Source organism: Streptopelia decaocto, assembly GCF_964273445.1.
Source record: "Streptopelia decaocto genome assembly, chromosome: 1".
Taxonomy (NCBI): domain Eukaryota; kingdom Metazoa; phylum Chordata; class Aves; order Columbiformes; family Columbidae; genus Streptopelia; species Streptopelia decaocto.
Window position 1 is genome coordinate 69,714,451 of NC_138663.1, and position 22,534 is coordinate 69,736,984.

At 39.6% G+C, this 22,534-nt stretch overlaps 1 protein-coding gene across 2 annotated transcripts in view; it reads right to left on the reverse strand.

Moving 5' to 3' along the window:
* The window catches only part of VWF (von Willebrand factor), a 145,394-nt gene that overhangs the window by 85,501 nt on the left and 37,359 nt on the right, over positions 1-22,534 (reverse strand). For both annotated transcript variants that reach the window (XM_082043657.1, XM_082043658.1), the window contains 6 exons: positions 21,799-21,994; positions 20,074-20,289; positions 13,759-13,999; positions 12,830-12,924; positions 11,423-11,583; positions 4,506-4,609 (listed from right to left, as the gene is read on the reverse strand). In XM_082043657.1, the coding sequence (XP_081899783.1) occupies positions 4,506-4,609; positions 11,423-11,583; positions 12,830-12,924; positions 13,759-13,999; positions 20,074-20,289; positions 21,799-21,994 (1,013 nt within the window). The remainder of the gene's footprint in view (positions 1-4,505; positions 4,610-11,422; positions 11,584-12,829; positions 12,925-13,758; positions 14,000-20,073; positions 20,290-21,798; positions 21,995-22,534) is intronic.

Consider the following 22,534-nt stretch of genomic DNA (forward strand, 5'->3'; position numbering starts at 1 on the left):
GGTGCAAAAATCCTAATAGTGCATCAACATGTCAAGTGATTAAGGAATGTGTTTCCCTTTTTCTCACAAGCTGAATGTAGAATTACATGCTTTTTGAACTTTCCTATTACAGAAAGAGGCCCAGAAGGAGCCTGCTAAAATATTTCCTAAAACTATTACTATTTTATTTTGGACAACCTGCTCTGAGTAACCTTTTAGAAAAAAAAGATTGATTACCCTCTAAGGACCATTTCAATTAAATATGAAGTGTAATATCTGCAACTCTGTCTTATTTGCAGTACTGCCCATTTTTCCCTCATTGAAAGCCAAACCAGTAGTAAATTTAATATCCAACTGATGCCAAAGGACATGTGTTTACTCTAGTGACCAACTTCTGGGACCAAGTAACCAGGGCTGTAATTCAGTCTACCCAGTGGCTTTTGTTCAGATTATATACTTGAGTATAATGCTACCCTTCTCTAAAGAAGTCTCTCTATTCTTTAATTACATCCAATCTTCATGATAGTTTATCTGACCTAGCAACTGGAGACATTACCTCACAGTCTGACAAGAACACACATATGGATAGAAATATTTATCTTTTCTGTACATAGGTACATATATACATACACCCTCTGAGGAATGCCTTATGTTGTGATACTGTCCCCTGAGGTCTCCTGTGAAGATGAAACCAGAATGTCTGCCCTACAGGATAATTCAATTTCTGTGACACACAAATAGGACTCCAAGTGAAATCTCAGTTTATGTGACAGGACATGTGACAAGATGTGACAAGACTTCTGATCATGAAAGGAGATACACCAGCGGTTCCCTGCCTTTATAGCTGGCAGGTGATATTGTCAAGGACATGTCCTAGACTTCCACACAAGCAAAGAATATGCAAGAAAGACAAGAAGACATCCTGACATGCAAAACAAAACAAGATGCTGCCTTGTTTTTTCAGAGAGAGGGGAATTCTGAAGAGCAATCAGGCATAGGGTTAGGGTCTTGATATCATTACAACCACATTGCTGTAGCAGCTGTACCACACTGTCACTACATGCAAAACCAGTGATGGCATGATGAAAGGGACAGCGAGTTTATTTTTTCTTCACTCCTTCTTTTGCACACTTTTTGCCCATTTGTTTGTTGTTGTCATTGGTTTGGTTTTTGTTTTCTTTTAAAAAACAGAACAGAACTAAACAAAAAACCCCAAAACACATGGTGACCATCTTGTGAGTGGATATTCAAAATGCAAAGAAAGCAAATTCTCCTATCTTTGTGTAACTCAGTTGGTTTCAGTGTAATTATACCAGTGTAATGGACAGAAGGAAAAATAGTAGAGTTCCTAGTCTTTATGGTTACATCAAATCAGGCATATTCAACACCAATCATTATTAAATTTATGAGAGTTTCCAAGAACATTTGTATCCTTTCATTGCTTGATACATAATAATCTAAATCTTACATGGTTCCATGATAAATAAGGCTCAAGGAGGTAAATACCATTATCCTCATGTTAAAATGAGGGAAAGAGGGAAACTGAGAAATAAAGAGCATCCACTCAGTCCCCCTGCCCTTTTCCAGACGCATCCTGAAGAACTACAAGCCTTGCTACAGAAGCTGCAGGTATGAAAGGGGATCTTTCCCTTGGCATCCACCGGCTCTTGATCAGTGAAATAAATTGATTTGCTGACTGCAAGAGACTGAGCAAACAAAATTAAACAAGGAGCAAACAATTAAACAAGCAGAAAATCTGCTCACTCGTTTGTTTTTTATTGATTTTGGAATGTTAGAATAGCATTTAACACCTTATCTAATAATCTAATAATAATAATTTAATAATACAATAAGCAGTAGCTTCCTTGAGGTTCAAGAAATATTCATCTACTAAATGCTATATGAATGCAGATGGACACCATCACTGCCCCAGGGATTTTCTAATCAAGCTCTGTAAGGGCAGGGAAATGGGAATTCTATCCTCACTTTACAGATGTAAAAAATCAGGAATTTGATCCCGAGATCAAATTACTAACCAAAGGAAAACTGGGTACTTAACCAAGTTCTATAATAATGCCGTATCCCAGGCATAAGCATTATTTAATCTTGATAACACTTCACAGTATAATAAATATCATGCAATACATTTTCTTCAAAGAATTTTTTTAACACGAAACCTATTGCACTCTGTGCTATTATAACTCTGCTAATAGGTAGAGCAAGACCACAAGTTTGTATATATGCACATGGATAGATTATAGAGTACGTGGTGTAGCAAGATTCAGCAAGATTAGAAAATTTCTGCTGTGTACAGCTTCATAAATGTTATTCCAAAATTTTCACTGAGCTCTACAATGAATTCCCAATACATAGCATAACAAAAGTTTTGCCACTAGCTTAGAGTTGGAGACATTCCGTTGTTCATGAATTCAGGTCTCCCATATGTCAAGTTGAATGTAAATGCCAAATCTGACACCTCTGGTTCATATATTGTGTTTGCAGGTGTTCACATCTGGCTAAGAACAAGTGAGAATGAGAACTCCTGCAAAAGCAGTATAAAAAGGAAAAACAAAAGAAAAAGAAGATATGACCTCCAAAATGCAGACTCTCAATTCTTATTAATTCTCAAAGCAATAGTAATTTCCTATATCACTTTCTAAATGACATTTGACTTGATATTTGCTGAGAACTATCACGAAGCTTTTCAAAGTCATAGTTCAAAAAAGCTCTAGTGACATATTTGACTGGACCTTTTTCAAATTTTACTTTCTCATTCAAGAAAATACCTAAAGTGAGAGGAAGAACTTTCTATCAATGAGAAAAAACATGATTTCTAACATTTTATTCACTCTGATATTGAAGAAAATTCAGTGTATTAGAGCAAATGTCACTTACAATTGCATTGCCAGAAAGAAAAGAGCAGTTACAAGATGAAGCAACATAGTTGCAATTATTTTAATATTGAAGATTATGACTTAAAATAAAGAGACTGTGCATGGCTATTGTGAAGAATCTTGCAAATTTTGCTAACGATGACTAGGAGTTTTACACCTTTGTGCTATTGTTTCACTAAAATTTTCCTTGTGTCTGTTTTTCAGCTGAGTCATTTTTACCTATATGCAGTCTAAGCAGGTTATAGCATATATAACTATATAAAAACACCACCTTCTCCTCCATCTTCCTCCCTTCAAACGTACTTTCCCCCAGATCTAATTATAGTACATGTTTCACAATGTAATATATAGCTGCAAAGGAAAATAAATAAATAATAATAACAAAAAAAAAAAAAAACCACAAAAAAACCTAACCAAAACAAACAAAAAACAACAACAACAACAAAAACCACAAAACAAAACACCACACCAAAAAACACAAAAAAACCCACCACATAAAACACATAAACCCTCATATCCATGTCTACCTTATACTAGTTAGGAGCAGTCCCACAAGTTCAAAAATACAATACTTTGAAATCACTGTTGCTTAAAGTTCAATGCACAAAAAAGAAACCAAAATGACTCCAACTCCACCCAGTCATACAGAGGATGATAGAAATACTTCCTGGGGTTGCTACAGAGCTGGGCAGGGGCATTTTAGGTAAAATGTACAAGAGATCCTGAAGTCTAAGTTCAAAGGGAACAGTTTCCACACTGCTGGTGACTGGATGTCCTACACCTTGGACTGTTAGAGCTCTGCAGGAATGGATCACCACTCCCTCCACAACCGCACATGGAGGGTGAAGCACCTCTCCAATGCAGCAAGCTGTGCAGGCAGAAGCCAAGAATTGTCCAGCAGGCAAATACCTTATACCTTACCCAAGCTGTGCTGAGGGCTTCCTTCCACGGAAATCTTATAGCCTGGCACTTTTATTTTGAACCTACAAATTGTTTTTCAAGAACCAAACAGGATAGATAGGGACATGCATGAAAGACATGGATCACTTACTCTTTCTTCTGAAGATATAACACCAAATCCCGTTTTCCCCCCTCTCCTTTTTTAACGATATCAATGGACTGAACACTGATTTGAGATAAGAGGTCAACTCTATTTCTGTATGATTCTTTAACATTTTCCTGAAGAGCTCCTGTCATATTATAGCTGGCATATCATATCCTTTTTGCTTATGCATACTTCTGGCTAAAAAGGCCTAAGTCAAAGTGCCCCAGACAACAAAAAAGGGAAACATGAGATCAGAGCTTAGCAACAAAAAGCAGGCTCCATTCCTCCCACCTTACAGGAACTCCTGTATTGTTATCTTTTGTTGCAAGATCAAGGAGCATACCCACTCACTAGAGGCTACAGAGGACCTGCACAGATACATGGGCTAGCTTTTTATAAGGTACCAGATACAGTTTGGCTGATATTGCACTGGTCTGATGCGATACGCAAAGATGCTGGTCTATGTGTATAATCGCACTGTAAAACCTGACTTTATATAAAATAAATCCATTAAGTAAATAATATTTATTTTTTTTTCTAGAAACATGTTAAGTGCCCTAGAGGAAAATGCAGTTCTAGTGACTCACCAGGTGTTGCAGTCCTTAGTCACTGTCTCTCCTTTGGCATATTCTCTTCCATTGTGAAAACATGGGCATCTTTCAGGAGCAACACACTTGTTTTCATGTCGCACCTAAGTAAAGCACACAGTTTGTCAGGATGCAGGTCTGTTGATATGTGCCAGTACACTGAAGAGTAAGCACAAGAATATGTGGATAAAGAATAAAGGAAAGGATACAGAAAATGGTTCACGACTACCTAAGGTATGAAAGGTATAACATTGCTAATATTTATTCCCATTAACACAAATAAAGCTATGGATATATAAAGCATAGTCTTGTTTCAGGGGCTGAACACCAGTTTAGGCTGCTGGGAAAATAAATTATAGAAGAACTTCATGATGAGAAAGTTCAATTTGATCAAAACCAGGATAGCTAACCTGAATATAGAGAGAGCAGATGTGCTTCTTACACACAACAAACTGAAGAATGAGCTACCAGAAAAGCAAAACAGTATAGGGCTCTGCTGGGCTAAAACCTGAAAGATGATCAGTGAGGAGGAGCTGAGGAGCTGCCATGCCAGAAGATTCTCTTGTCACAGAAAACACCTGTTCCGCCCTCTCCCCCCTACTCATCCCCCCCCCAAAAAATGCCCATCCCCCTGTCAGCTCACCTCTGAAAATTGCAGTGATCACTAATATTTTTGCAAATGCCTACTTATTACCTAAAAAACAGGAAAAATATCAGTCCACTTGAGACACTATTCTATTCTCACAGGCACTGTGGCTGGGAAATAGGCCATTATGTTCTATCTACATTTTTTTCTTTTTCCATTTTATCTTACTGACCTTAGTTTCTCTTTCAATAAAAACAAACCATTTGTCCCATATAAAAAAATATAATGTTAGACTATTTAATTTTTTCCATTATTTTTATCTGTTTTGTTTTTGTTTTCTGTGATTATTGTCTTTCCAATTTGAAGACAGCCAGTTTTAAAGAATCAAACAAAACCAAGGCTGGTTATGCTGGTTTTCACTTGGATGTCATTCTGCAAAAGCCAGAGGTAGGTTTGGCTCTTAATTCATGGAATACCAAAATGGAAAGCCATTCCCCTCATTCTCATTCAAAAGTCACAAAATATCACTTTCCCACTTTGAACTGTTTCTGTAAAATCATTTTTTTTTTTTTTTTAACCATTAAATACTGGCCAACAAGATCAATGTGGTCAGAATGCCAGGTTAATTAAGTACAATAGCTCTGTCTTTTCCTCTGAGGAGCTAGAACTGCCACAGGGAACTACTAATAAAAAGGATTTCAGAGCCTGGAAACCCTTCATTCATATGCAGCTCCACGTGCTCTGTGGCGTATGGAGCACTGTATTATGCCAAATATACTTATGCCTATAGAAGATGGAAAAAAATAAATGCTTTTCTAGATGATAGAGCTGGGGCTCTGCCTCTGACTCAATCTCCACAAAGGACAAGGAAAAAACAGGCCATAGAAGACCATATGTTTCCAAGGGTGTTTAATTACTTCCTTCCTGGTGGCATTTAGGAAAAAAAGCGATATATGACTTCAGGCAATATGGCTGTATTTCTGATTTTTCCACAGTCCTCAACAACATAGGTCACCACTAGCCTCTGGATACAACGCTAGGGATTAGATATGTGGTTAGTAAAACGAGGATTAGGACCTCTTCTACTTGCACTCTCATACATTGACATAAAGGTAGTCACAGCCTATCCCCAATTCTTAAAACTGAATAGACTAGTATTAATATTTCTGTCACAAACATGGTCACCATGAAGCTACAGTGCAGCAACTGTTAACCCATTGACAAAGAGGGAACACTACCTTGTTTGAGCACTGCAGAGTGGGTGGTTGTGATTTAGAAAGCCAAATCTAAATACCCAAAGTGGAATTTGACCAGAAGAATAATTATGTCTGCTGCAAAACTCAGTGGATTATGACATTGTTACTATTAACACACAATCTAATGGTCATACTGATACCACATCCAAAAGCTGTTATATCTGGCAGTCCAATATCATGCTGTGTTACAGTCTACTGAGTACAGTATCATAAGGTACTACTGGGCTAGTGGCATTATTCTCAAACAGCTGGATTTTCTATGGAATCTCTCAATCCATCAATAGATAGCATTTTATAGAGGAGATCTAACAGTCCTGAGTGCCTGAGGTGGTGGGAGGCATGAGTGTTGGGCAGGCAACCACACAAAAAGACACAGGATGGTAATGAGAACAGCTGCTGTTCACACCATCTCATACCCACATGATGATGCTCCTGAGGTTATAAATGGTTGACTAGCTGATGAAGTGACACCCTACTTAGGGTTCTGACAGAAACGTCCATGGTTTCCTTGCTCTGTCTTATTACTTGTTAAGTCTTGACAAATCTTGCAAAAGGAAGGACAATATTACAGATTTCAGAACCCTTAAGATTCTTCTCCATTAATTTTAATCTCTCTTGGTCAACACAATTTTGATGAGTATCTCATTGTCAAGGAAAGCTCAGATTTTCACTCTGTTCCTCTGATACACCTCAGGGTTTCAGCAGAAAGTCAGCCAAAGGTATAAAGGAATAAGAGATTAAGTAAAGGAAGTGGGTCAGATTAGAACCCTATAGCTGATATGTTTTAATTAAAACAGCCCAGCACCATTTCTGTGCAGACAAAGTCAAGAACATGTTAGGACAGACCACTCAAAATGTGCTGGTTTTACATTTAACTTTTCTTTCTTACGTTAGGTGTATGCTTCTTATGTTTGTTTTATGAAGTGCTGTCCTTGGGCAGATACACATACAAGAAAACCGGCACCTACCTTCTCATGAAGACTCTCTCATGTTTTTACATAGGATAGATAATCCTACACTGAAGAATATACAACAGGGCTAGCAGGAAAATCAAAATAGCACTCTATTAAGTTCCTGATGAAAATGAAAGAAAAAGCCCTTTCAAACTTCTCCAATTAAAATTTTTTTTATTATTTTTTTCCTACTAATATATCATAGTTTTATTTCAGCGGCTAGAATACGATAAAATGTTTCATTTTATCTCTAAACCTTAATTTTTATTCCATTGTTGGAAATTGAAAAAAATACATTTTATAGTGTTGGAGTGTCTGGATTTTATGCTTTCTGATTGTTCTGCTCCTCTTTTTCCCCAGAAAGGTGGTTAACACTCCATTTGTATATTTATTAATATTTTCCAAGGGGAAAAACCTGGAGTGCCATAAACTAATCTGAGAAAGCATATTTTCCCCACACTTCTGCACATATGTTATGATTTATCTTTTCTGCTTTGCAAAAGGGTGACAAGTATGGAAAATTTCTCACCCTCCAGATGATCAAAGACAAAAAAAAAGAAGAATCACTTTTCATTACATATTGAACAATTTTATTTTCAAGAAAAGAAAATAATGTAAAATATTAAGTCAAGAGGAACTGGAGAACTTATTTTTCAGTTGAAATAAATCAGCTTTCATCTGCATTTTCTGATTGGGGAAATAATCAATTAATTGGCAATTTCTCACCCCAGAAAACTTTCTGATTGAAATCTAGCCAACTACAGCATCATGTTCTTGAACAATCCTTGATTTTTAAAAAAATTTTTTTGTATATAAATTCAAAATTGGCAAGCAACTTGTGCATACAGATTTCAGGCCATGCATTGCTCTGTTTAAGACTGGCAACTCTGCTAACTGATCTGTAAACATCTCTTCATATATGTATGGATAACATTGCACTTAATCCGATATTGAGTGTATATGTTTGCAAATTGTACCAGAGAGTTGTTTATGTAAACTACATGTCTTTGTTTGGTTTTTTTCTGATGATTTGAACCATTTTAGAGAAGCAGGATGATTTTTTATTTTTGCTAATAAGTTATCCATGACCTTTCATAATTTGTAGATATTACTGTACTGCAAAAGAAAAAGAAATCTTCACTAAAATGGCACAAGTTCTTCTAGATATGATAAGTGCAATTATTTATTCCTATAAACATTCATGAATCTGTTACTTCCCGCAGACGTTCCTAAAACAGTAGCTCACCTCCATGAGTGCTTGTAATTTAAACAGGATTACAGAACACTAAGGGAGACGGACCAGTAAAAGAAATAGTCCCTTTACTGCTCAGCTCTGTTGGTACAAATCTGGAAAACACAAACTTTGTGACTCTGAAGTGCATTCCCTCAGTGTGCCCAGAGTCTTTAAGGCAGAAAGGGTTAGGATGGAAAGGAGAAACTCACCACCACCCTGAACCTTTTCATCTTGGGCAAATAATACTGGGGGCACAAAGCCTCATTGCAGAATGCAGAAATAAGGAAAAAGTCTTCCCCAAACCATCCTGTTTAGGTACCTGTTGGAGACCAGGAGGAAACTACTCTTTGGCAGTAAGCTGGTGGGTCCCATGGAGCCACACACCAGGAGTCAAACCCATGGCCAAGGGCACCCACATAATTAACGGACCGACCTTGATCCTGCCTTTTTTCATGGCCATGGTTACTACAAAGCCATCTATATACTGGTTACTCTCATCGTGGCTTTGAGAAATGCAGATCTCGCCGTTTTTATTCCCTGCCAGACAGGAAGCAAATGAGAACAAGCAATTATAGCCCGAGTTTACTGGAATCTTGAACCATACCGCCACCTTGTGGACAAAGAGCATATTTTACTAGTTTTTAAAAAAAGGAAAAAAAGGCAAACAACCAACAACAACAACAAACCTCGGCCCTGTTTTTTTTTCCAAACTCCGACAAACTATCTTGTCGAATTCAGTGGCATATTTCACCGCTGCAGAGTCCACTGGAGTTTCCAATTCCAGAATGACAGGGACTCTTTCTCCTCACAAGAATTTTATGAAACAATTGCTTGAATGACAGTTCAAGCCCACAAAAAAAGGAATATGAAATTCTATACTAAATGTGAAGGTTGATTACGAGGAAGTTGACTTTGGGGGTTTGAGGGCTTTTTTGCCCCCCATTTTCTTTTCTGTTGAGTAGTTATCATTTTTTTTTTTTCCATTGTTATCTCTACAATGTACTGCTACCATACCCTGGACTGAAACTAAATCTCAAGCCCCATCACCAAATCAAAGAGGTCTGATTGTTATGTGCAGAGAAAGACCTATTCTCACTGGAGCTTTTGAAATTTTACAAGTACATAAACTTCTGTAAGTTTACTTAGCACACTATTGTTTAGGAATATTCTCTAAAAACTGAAATGTGAAAAGAAACAACACTTGTTTTAAAATTGTTGTGAAAATTTGCTCCACGTTGATACGGATGCCTTAAAATTATGTTCTATATTTTTCACTTCAGACCTACAAGATACTTCACAAGCCTGAGATTTTGTCTACGGCTGCCATTTTATTCTGCAGTATCATCTATTTACATAAATACGTATTTATCAGCAAAATATGGTAGCAAAATTAAAAAGTACGTGAATATTAACGTTAGAAATGACTGTGTTATGAGAATTTGTTTGTTTGTTTCTAGTAAGACAATGGAAGGAATTTTGAGGGAGAAAACACCTATATTTGTATGGAAGCAGAAAAAAAAAAACAAAACACGTCTTTACATCTTTATAAAAATACACGTTTCCACGTAAAGTTAATTTATTTTCTAAATGGAATTTAAACTAGTAGATTAAGTCAATTCATCAGAGCTGAAGCCTAGACAAAAACATGCATCTCAACACTAGAAGTAGTAATCCGCACCTTTATTTGCTAACAATGTCCAGTGCATATTAATATGAGCCTGAATCTTGAGTAGGTATAAAAGTGTAAAAAAAACCACAAAAGTTATCTTCTGTATTTCTAGAACTCCTGAGTTGCAGCATTTGAAAACCTCTTGCTTTACTATATGCCCCTCTGAGACAGAAAACTGTACCAGAACATCTCAAAGTACCACAAATATCAATTGTAGAGTATTTTAGCCCCCAAACAAAATAAAGACACAGCCTTAACTCTCTTTTTCCAGCATCTATCAGGTATTTTCATCTGCATTTCATACACTGAACTTAACAAACTTCTTAATCCCAGCAGTTTTCTGGGACAGACAACTCAATAGTACCGTTTACTTCATAAAAGGTGTACCATGTTCTCCACCTCTATTCTATTCATGTGACACCTGGGACTACACCCCCAGCCCCCAGTGAGATCTTGTGCACAACTCCTTGCCTGCCTAGAGTGTTGCACAGCCCTGAATGCTGATGCTTTCTTCTATTGCTCGGAGAACAACAGCAGCAATCTGCTCTCTATTCTACTCCATCTGCTTTTTTTCAGGGCCCTGAAGTGATATTGAGTTCACAGTCACTGACTTAGCAAATAACTATTTGCTCTATGTAAAAACGACTAAACCAATGATTAAATCTGAGGGTTGCAGGGAAACATAACCCTGGACTCCAGAAAGCATTTTACCAGTGAAAAAAGCATGCTCAGCACACCAGCTGCAATTCCAGGACACCCTCTGGCATCATCTTAGCAATTTTCATGTCCCACGTTCCTTCTCATGGTGAACCCTCAGTTTGCTACAACACACAGGAAGGCAGCAGCAGAGATGAAGATTTGACAAGAAGGCAATTAGTATCAGCAGGAAGCTTTGGCTGGATGTGGGGTGGGTATTCAAGGTATTGGTGCCTAAGTACTTCTGTCTCACTGACTAGGGAAGCCCAGCAACACTGAGAGGAGTTTGGGAGGAGAGCTTAAGGAAGACATAAATTGATCTTTAAAAGTAGGGTTTGACTTTTTGATTATCAGTTATTATTACAAGCTAAAATTCATCTTCTATGTAGATACGCTAACATAGATATTTTAAAACAGCCACAGTTTGGCAGAGCCAGTACTTCACAGACACATATTTCCAAGCTGAAAGAAGCCTGCTAGCAGGAAAAAATGAGGGCAAGAAAACAAAAAGGAGCCTGCTTACCATCCCTTTCGGACAGAGGCATCCAGATATACAGCCATGGCTGATGCAGTCCAAGTCATAGTTCTGGCAAGTCTTGGCACACTCCAACCCTTCAGCTCTTGGGTTGTTTGCAGGACAGACAAATCTTTCCATGGGGGATCTGCATGTCAAGCTCCTTTTTACTTTAAAAAATAAATTTACAAAAAACTGAATTAGAACTCAAGTTTTGTTACCACAGTATTTTTCTAAAAGATGGATCAACATAGTTATTAGAAAACTAGGATATAGAATGGAGCAACACCACTATGCATGCCATTGTAAATGTAAAAGTGTCTACATCCCAATGAAGTGACCTAATCATAAAAGCATATATTCTACTAAGGAATCAAAAGAAGCTACACAATTCAATTCCAGATTGCACTAAGGCAGTGCACCTGTAGGCAGTGTACACTACCAATATCAGCATAAAATCCATGTTCTGAGAAGGAACAGCATCACATATTATTGTATTTAGACTCACTTGCAACATGGAGTATAGTTACATGTATGACTGTTAATAACAATGCTTTTAGCTTAAATACAAAGTTTTCAAACTCTTGGAGAACTCAGGTTCTAAAAGAAGAACAGAATTTCCCAAGAAACTCCAGGTTATTATTTCAAGCAATGCTAGAAATATGCCTCTCTGAGGTTTTCTAAGTCTTGATGCACTAATATTAGTGCATTACTGTTATAGCAGGAGTTTGGTGAGATATACACCTAGAAGGTTTAACTTGAAGGACTGTGGGGGCCAACTGGTGACACTGTTGCTGGTGTCCTACCAAGACCTCTCCCCTATCATAATCCCATAAACTACATCCACATATAAGTGGTAAACTCAAAAAAAAAAACCAACACTAATGGCCTGTTCTCCAAAGCAGTGCCCAGCTCTGCAAGACAGTTGTCAGTCTCCTGGAGGTTTTATGGCGAGATGCCTGGTGGCTGGAGGTAACACTCAGTGCCTGGCAGACCTCTAACCTTGAAGCCCCAGAAAGCTTTGTCTATGCTAGAAAGAAGAACTTGCAGCCTGCAAGTCGGAAGCAGAATGTATAAAACTGGCTAGTTACTGATGTTGTGTGATCCTCATATAGCAACTGAGGTCCTCAGATCACCACCAAAGGATGCCTTAACCTCTTCAAATAAGAGAAATTGCCATGGGTAACTATAATTTTGAGAGGTGGGACACAATGAGCCCTGTATTCTCCCATGCAAACATTTTGTTTCTATCATGTAAAAAAAAAAAAAAAAAAAAGTTAGAAAAAGGATGTACAACATCACCAGCCACTGCAACATCTGGTACTTCTTTCCTCCTCTAGATTAGCAAGAGACTGAAGAGAGAGAAAAAAAAAAAAATAAAAAATAAATAAATAATTTTTTTTAAAGCATACTAACTTCTGGCAGATGGCCTCTCATCAGTGAAAACATCTGGCAGGAAGGCACCAGGAATTCTGTTTGTACTGCAGTGCATGAAACCATTTTCACAATAGCTAAGAAAAACAAATAGAGCTTACAGTTAATGAAGTGACATTTAGCTTTCACTCAAGTAGTTGTTTGTGGACAGGCCCACAGGGAACTTGTCAGGGTGTCAAAATTACACCTCTCTTTGGGGCTGATCTGTTGCTCTCCAATCACTGTGCTTATCAAGCTAAAAGACAAATCTTCCTTAAAACAATTGCAGTGATATACTAGCATGGTAAACCAGCTGTATACTAGCCCTGCCCCACTGAATCCAATGCATCTGCACAGGAATAAAGATGGGCAAGATAATAGTCAAGTCTGCTGTGGAGAGAGGTAAGGGACCACTTAGTGCCTGTAACTTATGACTTTGTGGTAGAGCAGAACAGGAGAAGACACTGTTCCCAAAACTGGGCTTGCCAGGAGCTGCCCAGCAATTACATTTGTACTCTCTGTGTACCGCTACTCAATTTAACAATTAGAAATGCTTTTTAATATTTGTATCTTTGATAGAGGTAATTAGGTTTTAATATTTAAAAAATGTAATGCAGGACATTAGAGTGACATTCTAAAAGCTTTTGAAGTAGCTATTGTCAGTAATCAATCTCCACTTCAAACTGTCAGGAACTGTTCATGGAACAGGGCTTAGTCCTTTTTTCGGACTAAGATGGAATTTGAAATTATATAGATAGAGATGCAACAGCAAAATCTGACCTTTTGGTTTGTTGGAGACAAAATCTTACCCTCTTTTAAATTAGTTTTAGTGGAGTTAAAAGAACTGAGGAACTGAACTAGTTAACCACTTGGGCTATCCAAAAATTTCTGAGTCACAGCATGTAGGGATGAGTTATGAACACTGCGCTTACCACATGGTGTAATGATCTGAAAAGACGTCCTCTGGCTGGAAAATCTCACCATCATAGTAACAAGAGCAGTGGGACTTTGGCACGCACTCCTCACGCTCGTCCAGGTAGTGCCCGGGGGGACAGTAGCATCCTTCCACACAGAGTTCATCACAGTCCTCAACAGGGTAGGACAAAGATCTGCAGGTCTGGTTGCAGGGCATCCCACACTGCTGGTACACTTGGCCTTCAGGACAGGTCATTGCTGTTGAATAATGTGCACATCAGGGAGACTGACATTTGACCCAAAGCCAATTAAAAGCAAAGCTGCCTAAACCAGGTTGGGAAACTGGGAATTCAAATGTTTTTGCGCAATTTACTCATTGACAGAGGCCTGTATTACAGTCTTTCTCCTTTACTCCATAGCACCAGGGAAGCCTAGCACACTGCTTATATATACACACAAACAAAACCTTACTACGTGCAGTTTCAAATAAATGCTGGGATTATATTGCAACACCTGCAATGGAAATCCAAACAGGAAATTTCATCCAGAACAAAAAACACTGTCCAACCTCTGTTATTCCTTGGATCTACAAATTAGGAGTGTTACAATTGTCATGTACACATTTACACTTCCTTTGCAATATGGTTAGACACAATTTGGTCAAAATAAGCAGAAATGTAAGTTTCTGCCTTGATAAGCAGGTGCTGCAACAATTTAAAGCCTCACATCCCAGAAGCTCTCAGTAATTTATGTGGAAACACGTGCAAAGAAGTCATTGGTACTAACGATTTTTTAAGATTAATTCATTTTTATGGAGACCTAACTGTGGCCTTTTGACTCATTTAGCTTTTTTTATAAAGCTTCCCTGTTGCTCTACAGCTCTGATTTTGAGGCAACCTCCTCGGTATTCATCAGCATCGGCACTAGGTGGCAGCTATGACAACACATTTCAGAAGACGAGAAAATAAGAACTATCAAGGGCTTTAAACAGGCCACCTGACAACTAGGATTTACAAAACCTGTTGGTTGTAGCAACTTCCCAAAGCAAATGACCAGAGTTGTAAGGTGATGAGGTACGATGTTCAGTGGAGTGAAGGAAGCAGCTGCAAATAAAGTTGGCACATTCGTACTGTGCTAAAACCAAAATCAAGAGGTCAGAGAGAAGTCTTCCTCTTGTCATCCCTGCAGTGATCCCATAATCCATACCCACTCCTCTGTGAGCACACACCACTGGGAACTGTAACAGCAATGGCAGTAAAAGAAAATCTATAGTAAGGTTACAGCCCTACAGCCTCACACAGCTGCTAGCAGAGCTGAACTAACACTGAGGCTAACAAAACAAGGCCTACATTAGACAACCAATGTCTAATGCTTACCATCACAAAATTATTCTGAAATGAAGAATTACTTCTACTTACTGAAGGGGGACAAGGCTGCACCAGCATCTCCCCAGCTTCTGTTGAGGCACCTGAAGTGGAGCATCAGCCCCTAATTTGAGGATCCAGCCCAGAGGCATCTAAGGTGACTTGAAGCCTTCTTTTGACCAAAGAACTCCCAAGTTTGGGACTTTGGTCCAAACTGCTTAATATACCTTTCACAACACAGCCCAAGAAATTTCTGTGTACTCATCAGCACAGTAGGTAGAGTAAATACCTCCTAATTCAGAAATAAATAGATTATATATTCACTCACAATTGTAGGAGCCTTTGGTAACTATTCACAGAACAGTCCTTCTGATTTACATAAACACAATCTTTACAGTAAATCAAATACTGAACCAACATAGCCCATGGTCGCGAACCATTTAAAAGCAACTTTCATCACCGAAGGCTCGTGCAAGCAGGATGACCATGAAGCCTCAGCCAAAACTATGATTTGCTACCCTGGAACCTCTCAAAATAAGTAGCTGGTTTGGCAGCTTCCAGGTGGGCGCGCCAGTTCACTAGAGTTTCAAGATTCAGAAAGGACAGCATAACAGCCCAACAACCTACCCTACTTTCTAGTCAATGGTAACAGTCCTTGCCCATGGGGACAAGTTTGCAGTGCATTCTTTTTTTTTAGACAAAGCTTTGTAACTCATCTTACCTGCCCATGTACTTCTTAAGATTTTAGAAATGTCCCACATTTTTCCAGCTACACTGCCTAATGCCATGTTCACAGTCCCAATCCTCTCATCAACATCTGTTTTTAACAGCAAAAAGGCAAGACAACCGACCTGGGAGGTAACTGCTGTCTGTACACTTTGTAATACATGGTCACACAAATAAATCTCTTTCGTTATTGACAGGAAAATTAGAGGAAAAGGCAAGGTGCATCTAGTCTCTACAGATGTCTGCTATAAAACTGAAACAGCTCAATGCTGTGCTTCGAAGTTCAGCCTGTCTCAGGGATAAGATGGTAAATAGTGGGAAAGCATTGGAAAAACATGTATTCACCACACAGTTCATTCAGCTTCTTGTGGGTGGGTTTTCAACCCAGAGTGAAAGGAGTATAAAACCTGACCAGTTTCTCAGAAAGTGTAAGGTGAAAACGCAATCACACCTAGGTCACAGGCTCTGACTGAAGATGCACCCTGTCAGGAGTACATTTAACACATCTGCTCAACCAGGACCATCCAGCATACCAAGCCCCACCATGCGATGTAGCCATCCTCAAATGCTGCTCAGAGCCTGCCCTTAATTCCCTACTCCACTCCTGGCTCCATCCCATACAATTCCTCTCTCTGAAGCCATGCAAAAACAATAAACTAGCCCACCATCACCACTTTAAGGAAAACAGTGGGCTTATCAACAGGTCCTAAAACCTGAAGAAAAATCTAGGGACCTGTTGACTGAGTCCCTTTTGTCACAAAACAATATATACATCTATATATACTCACACACAAAACATGGAATCATAGAATCATTTAGGTTGCAAAAGGCCTTTCAGATCATCAAGCACAACCATTGACCTAACACTGTCAAGTCCACCACTAAACCACGTCCCTAAGCACCGAATCTATGTGTCTTTTAAACACGTCCAGGAATATTGACTCAGCCACTTCCCTGGGTAGCCTGATCCAATGCTTGACAAACCTTTATATGAAGAAATTTTTCCTAATATCCAATCTTAATCTCCCCTGGTGCAATTTGAGGCCATTTCCTCTTGTCCTATCACTTGCTACTTGAGAGAAGAGAGCAACACCCTTCATGCTACAACTCCTTTCAGGTAGTTGTAGACAGTGGTAAGGTCTCCCCTCAGCCTCCTTTTCTCCAGGCTAAACAGACCCAGTTCCCTCAGTTGCTCCTCATAAGACTTGTGCTCCAGACCCCTCACTAGCTTCACTGCCCTTCTCTGAACTGTCTCCTACACCTCAATGTCTTTCTTGTAGTGAGGAGGCCAAAACTGAACACATGATTTGAGGTGAGACCTCACCAGCACCGAGTAGAGGGGGGTAATCACCTCCCTAGTCCTGCTGGCCACACTATTCCTGATACAAGCCAGGATATTGTTGGTCTTTTTGGCCACCTGGGCACACTGCTGGCTCATGTTCAGCTGGCTGTTGACCAACACCCCCAGGTCATTTTCTGCCAGGCAGCTTTACAACCACTTTTCCCCAAGCCTGTAGCATTGCATGGAGTTGCTGTGACCCAAGTGCAGGACCAAGCACTTGATCTTGTTGAACCTCATAAAATTGTCCTCAGTCCATTGATCCAGCCAATCCAGATCCCTCTGTAGACCCTTCCCAACCCTCCAGCAGAACAACACTCCCACACAACTTTGTGTTGTCTGCAAACTTACTGCAGGTGCACTCAATCCCCTCATCCAGATCACTGAGACTAAATAGAACTGGTCCCAATACTGAGCCCTGAGGAACACCACTCATGATCAGCCACCAAATGGATTTGACTCTGTTCACCACAACTCTTTGGGCCCAGCCATCTAGCCTTTTTTTTTTTTTTCTATGCATATGCATGAGAGAGACAGCCCTTCTCAGTGTGGCCTATAGCCTCCTTCCACACAGCATGAAGGGATTTGCACTGTTGTTTATTCACAGTGGGCTGCAGGGGTAGGAGTCAGCTCTTAAACAAACAAACTGTAACTAAAATAATTTCAAAGACATGGGAGATGAATGTGCTTGTTAGCTTGACATGCAGCAGAAATGCTGTGCTACACTAATGACCTACCTCCCTGCCGCTTATCCACTTCAAATCAAGCAAACCAGTTCTGTCAAGTCATTTCCCAAGAAACTCAATCTCTGTTGACCAAGGCAGGAGTGGAGCAGTTGTTCAATGCACTGGGCCAACAGCACAAATTACACAACCTGCACTTTCACATCTCAAGCCCATTAAAAGAGGAATTGTTCTCCTTCATGTGACAGTAGATGTCTGGGGCATCAGGATTATTTAATGGGGGCTGATGGATCTGCAATCAGGGAAATCGTCACTTTATGAGAGCATAAAACGCTCTGTAATGCACAGAGAGGAGGAAGCAGCTCTGCACTATTAAAGATTAATTGTGAAAATTGACTTGTTCAATTACAGAAAGAACGATGGTGCATTATCACTGCTCTTTCTTTCAGCCTCCAGACCTGCACATTTTTAAAAGGATTTTTATTACATTACTGTTCCACTATCTGAGCATTTACATAAATTAGGTAAAATATTATGAAACCATGCAGCAGTTTAACATAAACTGGTTTTCTTCTCATTCGCAGTAAATACTCTCCAGCCTGCAGAATCTGTAGTCACTGACCTTACAGGTACAGATCCTACTGGGTGGAAGGCCAGTGACCTCTCTTTCTCTCTCTCTTCAAATTTCTACACGGTCAGTTTATAAATGGTTTTCCCACAACCTTTTTGGGAAGAAGTACCAGAACTGATCTAGAGGGCTGCTAAGCATACTTTTTTTTTTGCCAAAATTTTTGATTGTCTTCTTTCCTTAATAGCAAAGTTGCTCAGGAAAATGGAAAAAGATCCATTTCAGAAATATTAATGGGTGCTTCATCAAAATTCCATTGCAATGGATTTTTTTCTACCATATTGACCTAATAGACAAAGAAAATAAATAAAATATATTGGCTTCTGCTCCACCTTCTTCACAGTTACAGAATCACAGAATCACAGAATGTTAGGGATTGGAAGGGACCTTGAAAGATCATCTAGTCCAATCCTCCTGCCAGAGCAGGAACACCTAGATGAGGTTACACAGGAAGGCGTCCAGGCAGGTCTTGAATGCCTCCAGAGTAGGAGACTCCACAACCTCCCTGGGCAGCCTGTTCCAGTGTTCTGTCACCCCCACTGGGAAGAAGTTTCTTCTCAAATTTAAGTGGAACCTTTTGTGTTCCATTTTGTACCCATTACCCCTTGTCCTATCACTGGTTGTCACCGAGAAGAGCCTGGCTCCATCCTCGTGACTCTCACCCTTTATACATCTGTAAACACTAATGAGGTCACCCCTCAGTCTCCTCCAAGCTAAAGAAACCCAGCTCCCTCAGCCTTTCCTCAAAAGGGAGATGCTCCACTCCCTTCATCATCTTTGCTGCCCTATGCTGGACTTTCTCCAGCAATTCCCTGTCCATCCTCTTGCAACTCTTGCAGTTAGTAAAATGGCATTCACCCATGAGCTGAATAGTGTACATGAAATCTGACATAGATCTCAGACCTCTGCAATGACAGGGTGATAATCAAACTGCTAAGAGAGAGTGATGCCACAGAGATTGTGGGATCTCCATCCTTGGAGATATTCAAAACTTTTGTGGGGAAGACCCAGGGATTCTGCAGTAAGTTAGCTCTTCTATGAGCAGGGATTGTACCAGAAGACTGCCAGAGGTCCCTTCTGATATAAAATTGTCTGTAGTTCTATGATTCTGTTCTATGATACCATTTGACCAAGTACCTGCCTTTGTGCTTCCTCCGTACCCTAAACTTTGGCTAAAGTCAGGAGTCACTGATGAAGTCAGGAGCTGGGAAGCTTGGGCCTCAAAAGAAGGAGGTACCAAAAAAACCAATTCATACATTACTACAAATCACTTGAAGATTACCACTCTGGGATACTTACAAAGTGTTCAGGTGGGTAGCTGAAACTTAAACACAGCTGAAAATGGAAATCCAGCCAAAAGCTCTGCTGACGTATGCCATATGACTGCTTCTCTCCCCCAGTGCTGAGCAGTCTCTGTGAACAGTTTTTGCACCCTTGCTAGAGTAGAAGAAAGATATACTCTCTCATCATTTTCCATAAGAAATATTGGGCACCTTGCAGAAACCATCTCATTCTAGATTTCTCATCTGACACTGCCAAGAAATTCCTTTGAGATAAGGAAAATCAGTGGGTTTTAGTAGCATTTCACTTACGGCAGAAGTCAGGTTCTCTCCACTGGACCAGGATGCTCTTCCTAGCACAAGCTGCTGCATAATTAGCAATAGCAGAGCACAGACAATCCTTGCCATTGGAGCAGGAGCAAACATCAAAGCGGCAGTTCTTCACATAGGGAGTGGGACTGACTTCATGGTGACAGGGTTCAAATGCAGAAGACATCAGAATTGAGCAGGAGTCCTCAGCGTACTTGGCTGAAAAAAAAAAAAAAAAAGAGAAAAATTACATACTTGCACTGAAGCAGTCAGTGGCTTTTGAGAAAATCTAGAAGAGCCACAGTAAGCATTTTCTTTTGTAAAATAATTCCAAAACACACAGGAGATTAAATGCGATCAAGTAGTCATATATAGCATCATAGCTCATAGGTCACGAGCTCCACTGAAAGAATAATGTTTCGCTAGTGAAACAAATCAAGGAAAAGCAATGCTTTTATATTCTGTTACTACTATTTCTGGTGCTGTAATTCCTTTTACAGGACCTTTGCTTTCTGCTGCTTTTTATATTTGCAGAATTAAACCTCCTAGGATGCACTATGCTTACAAAACTACAGTGCCTGCTCTGACCTATGCCCATAAAATTTTCTGTGCACTTGCTCCTCCCAGAAATCAGAGCTTGCTGTAACACCTGGGACAATAAATTTGCTCTGAGAATTTCTTTGCATGTCCAACCAGGACAGCCAAGCAGTATGGAGGGAAAGAGGAAGGCTGTCTGTTGGGATACAATAAAAGAAGGAAGGCAAGGGATCAGAAGAAGTCCATAAGGTGTAAGGACAGAAGGGTAAAGAAGATAGGTGTTTTGTCCACCCAGAGGATAAACAGAGTATTGCTATTACTTGTAAGAGTGGCACAAGTTTGTGTGATAGTCTAACTCTGAATGTGGCCCAAACTGAACAGCAACATGATCTCATATAACTGAATTGTTTTCTGTTTTCACAAAACGTTACATTTTCCTCAGAAAGCCCGCATCAATGTGCTGGTTTTGGCTGCAACAGAGTTAATTTTCTTCATAGTAGCTGGTGTGGGGGCTACATTTTAGTTTTGTTCTGTGGACAGTGCTGGTGATATAGAGATGTTTTTGCTGTTGCTGAGCAGTGCTTACACAGACTCAGGGCTTTTTCTGCTTCTCACTGCACCTTACAAGTGGGTGAACTGGGGGTGCACAAGAAGCTGGGAGGGGACACAGCTGGCACAACTGGGCCCAGCTGGCCAAAGGGATATTGCATACCGTGTGACATCATGCTCAGCATACAAAGCTAGGAGAAGAAGAAGGAAGGGGAGGGCTTTTGGGGTTATGGTGTTTGTACTCCCAAGTAACCATTACATGTGATGAAGCCCCGCTGTCCTGGAGATGGTTGAACGCTTGCCTGCCCATAGGAAGCAGTGAATTAATTCCTTGTTTTGCTTTGCTTGTGTGTGCAGCTTTTTGCTTTACCTCTTACTCTGTCTTTATCTCAGCCCATGAGGTTTCTCATTTTTACCTTTCTAAATCTCTCCTTCATCCCGCTAGTATGGAGTGAGCAAGTGGCTGCATGGTGCTTAGTTGTTGCCTGGGGTTAAACCATGACAATCCGTCAGTGACTCTCTGCTTCTTTGTGGGCCTTTTTGCATGTGTTCATGTTGTTGTTGGTTTTGTTTTTAATATTGCTGTGTAAAATGGAAGATCACAGTTTGCTGCACATGGTAATTTTGGATGGTGTTCATTACCTAAACGAGGATTGAGATTGCAGGGGTCACTGTCTTGTTTTGACAAGTCTTGGCAGTCTGCGTTGAGCTTCCAGGAGTTTCCAAAGTCTTCCAGAAGAGCTTCCACCATGCCAGAAGGTGTAAGAAAATCATCCCCTTGGTTACCATTGTAATTGCCACATAGCCCACACATCCTTTCAGAATAGACTGGAGACAGCTAAGGGACACAACATTAACCAGGTCATCCTTCAGAATAGGTCACCACTGTATTGCAAGATTTTCTAAAGAATGAACCATACACAATTTAACAATCAAGGAAACTCTCAAATACACATTAAAATATTATAGACAGTTTCATTGTACTACATTTTCAAACTCCTAATACAAATGCTATTCCTAGTAGCAGCAGTACAATTTTTGCACAGTACACTGATAATTTCAGATGGTAACTGAAGGTGACTAGAAGAAAAATGGCTCCTTTTTGTGCCTTGATCAGCACTCCAGTTTAGTCTTTCCTGATTTTTCCCCTTCATTCATATAGATGAACCAGGCAACAGTGGGAGTGACATTTTTTTAACATCGTGAGATGGTTATCTTTCTAATGGTAATTTGGAAAAGTATATAGCATCTGAAACCATTTCACATTTTAAAAGAAAATTTGAAGATGAAGAAAATTTAAACAGATTGTTTTGACACAAAACAGAGACAATGCTGGAGGAGTTGTTTCCCTCAACATTGAGGACCATTAATAAAATAA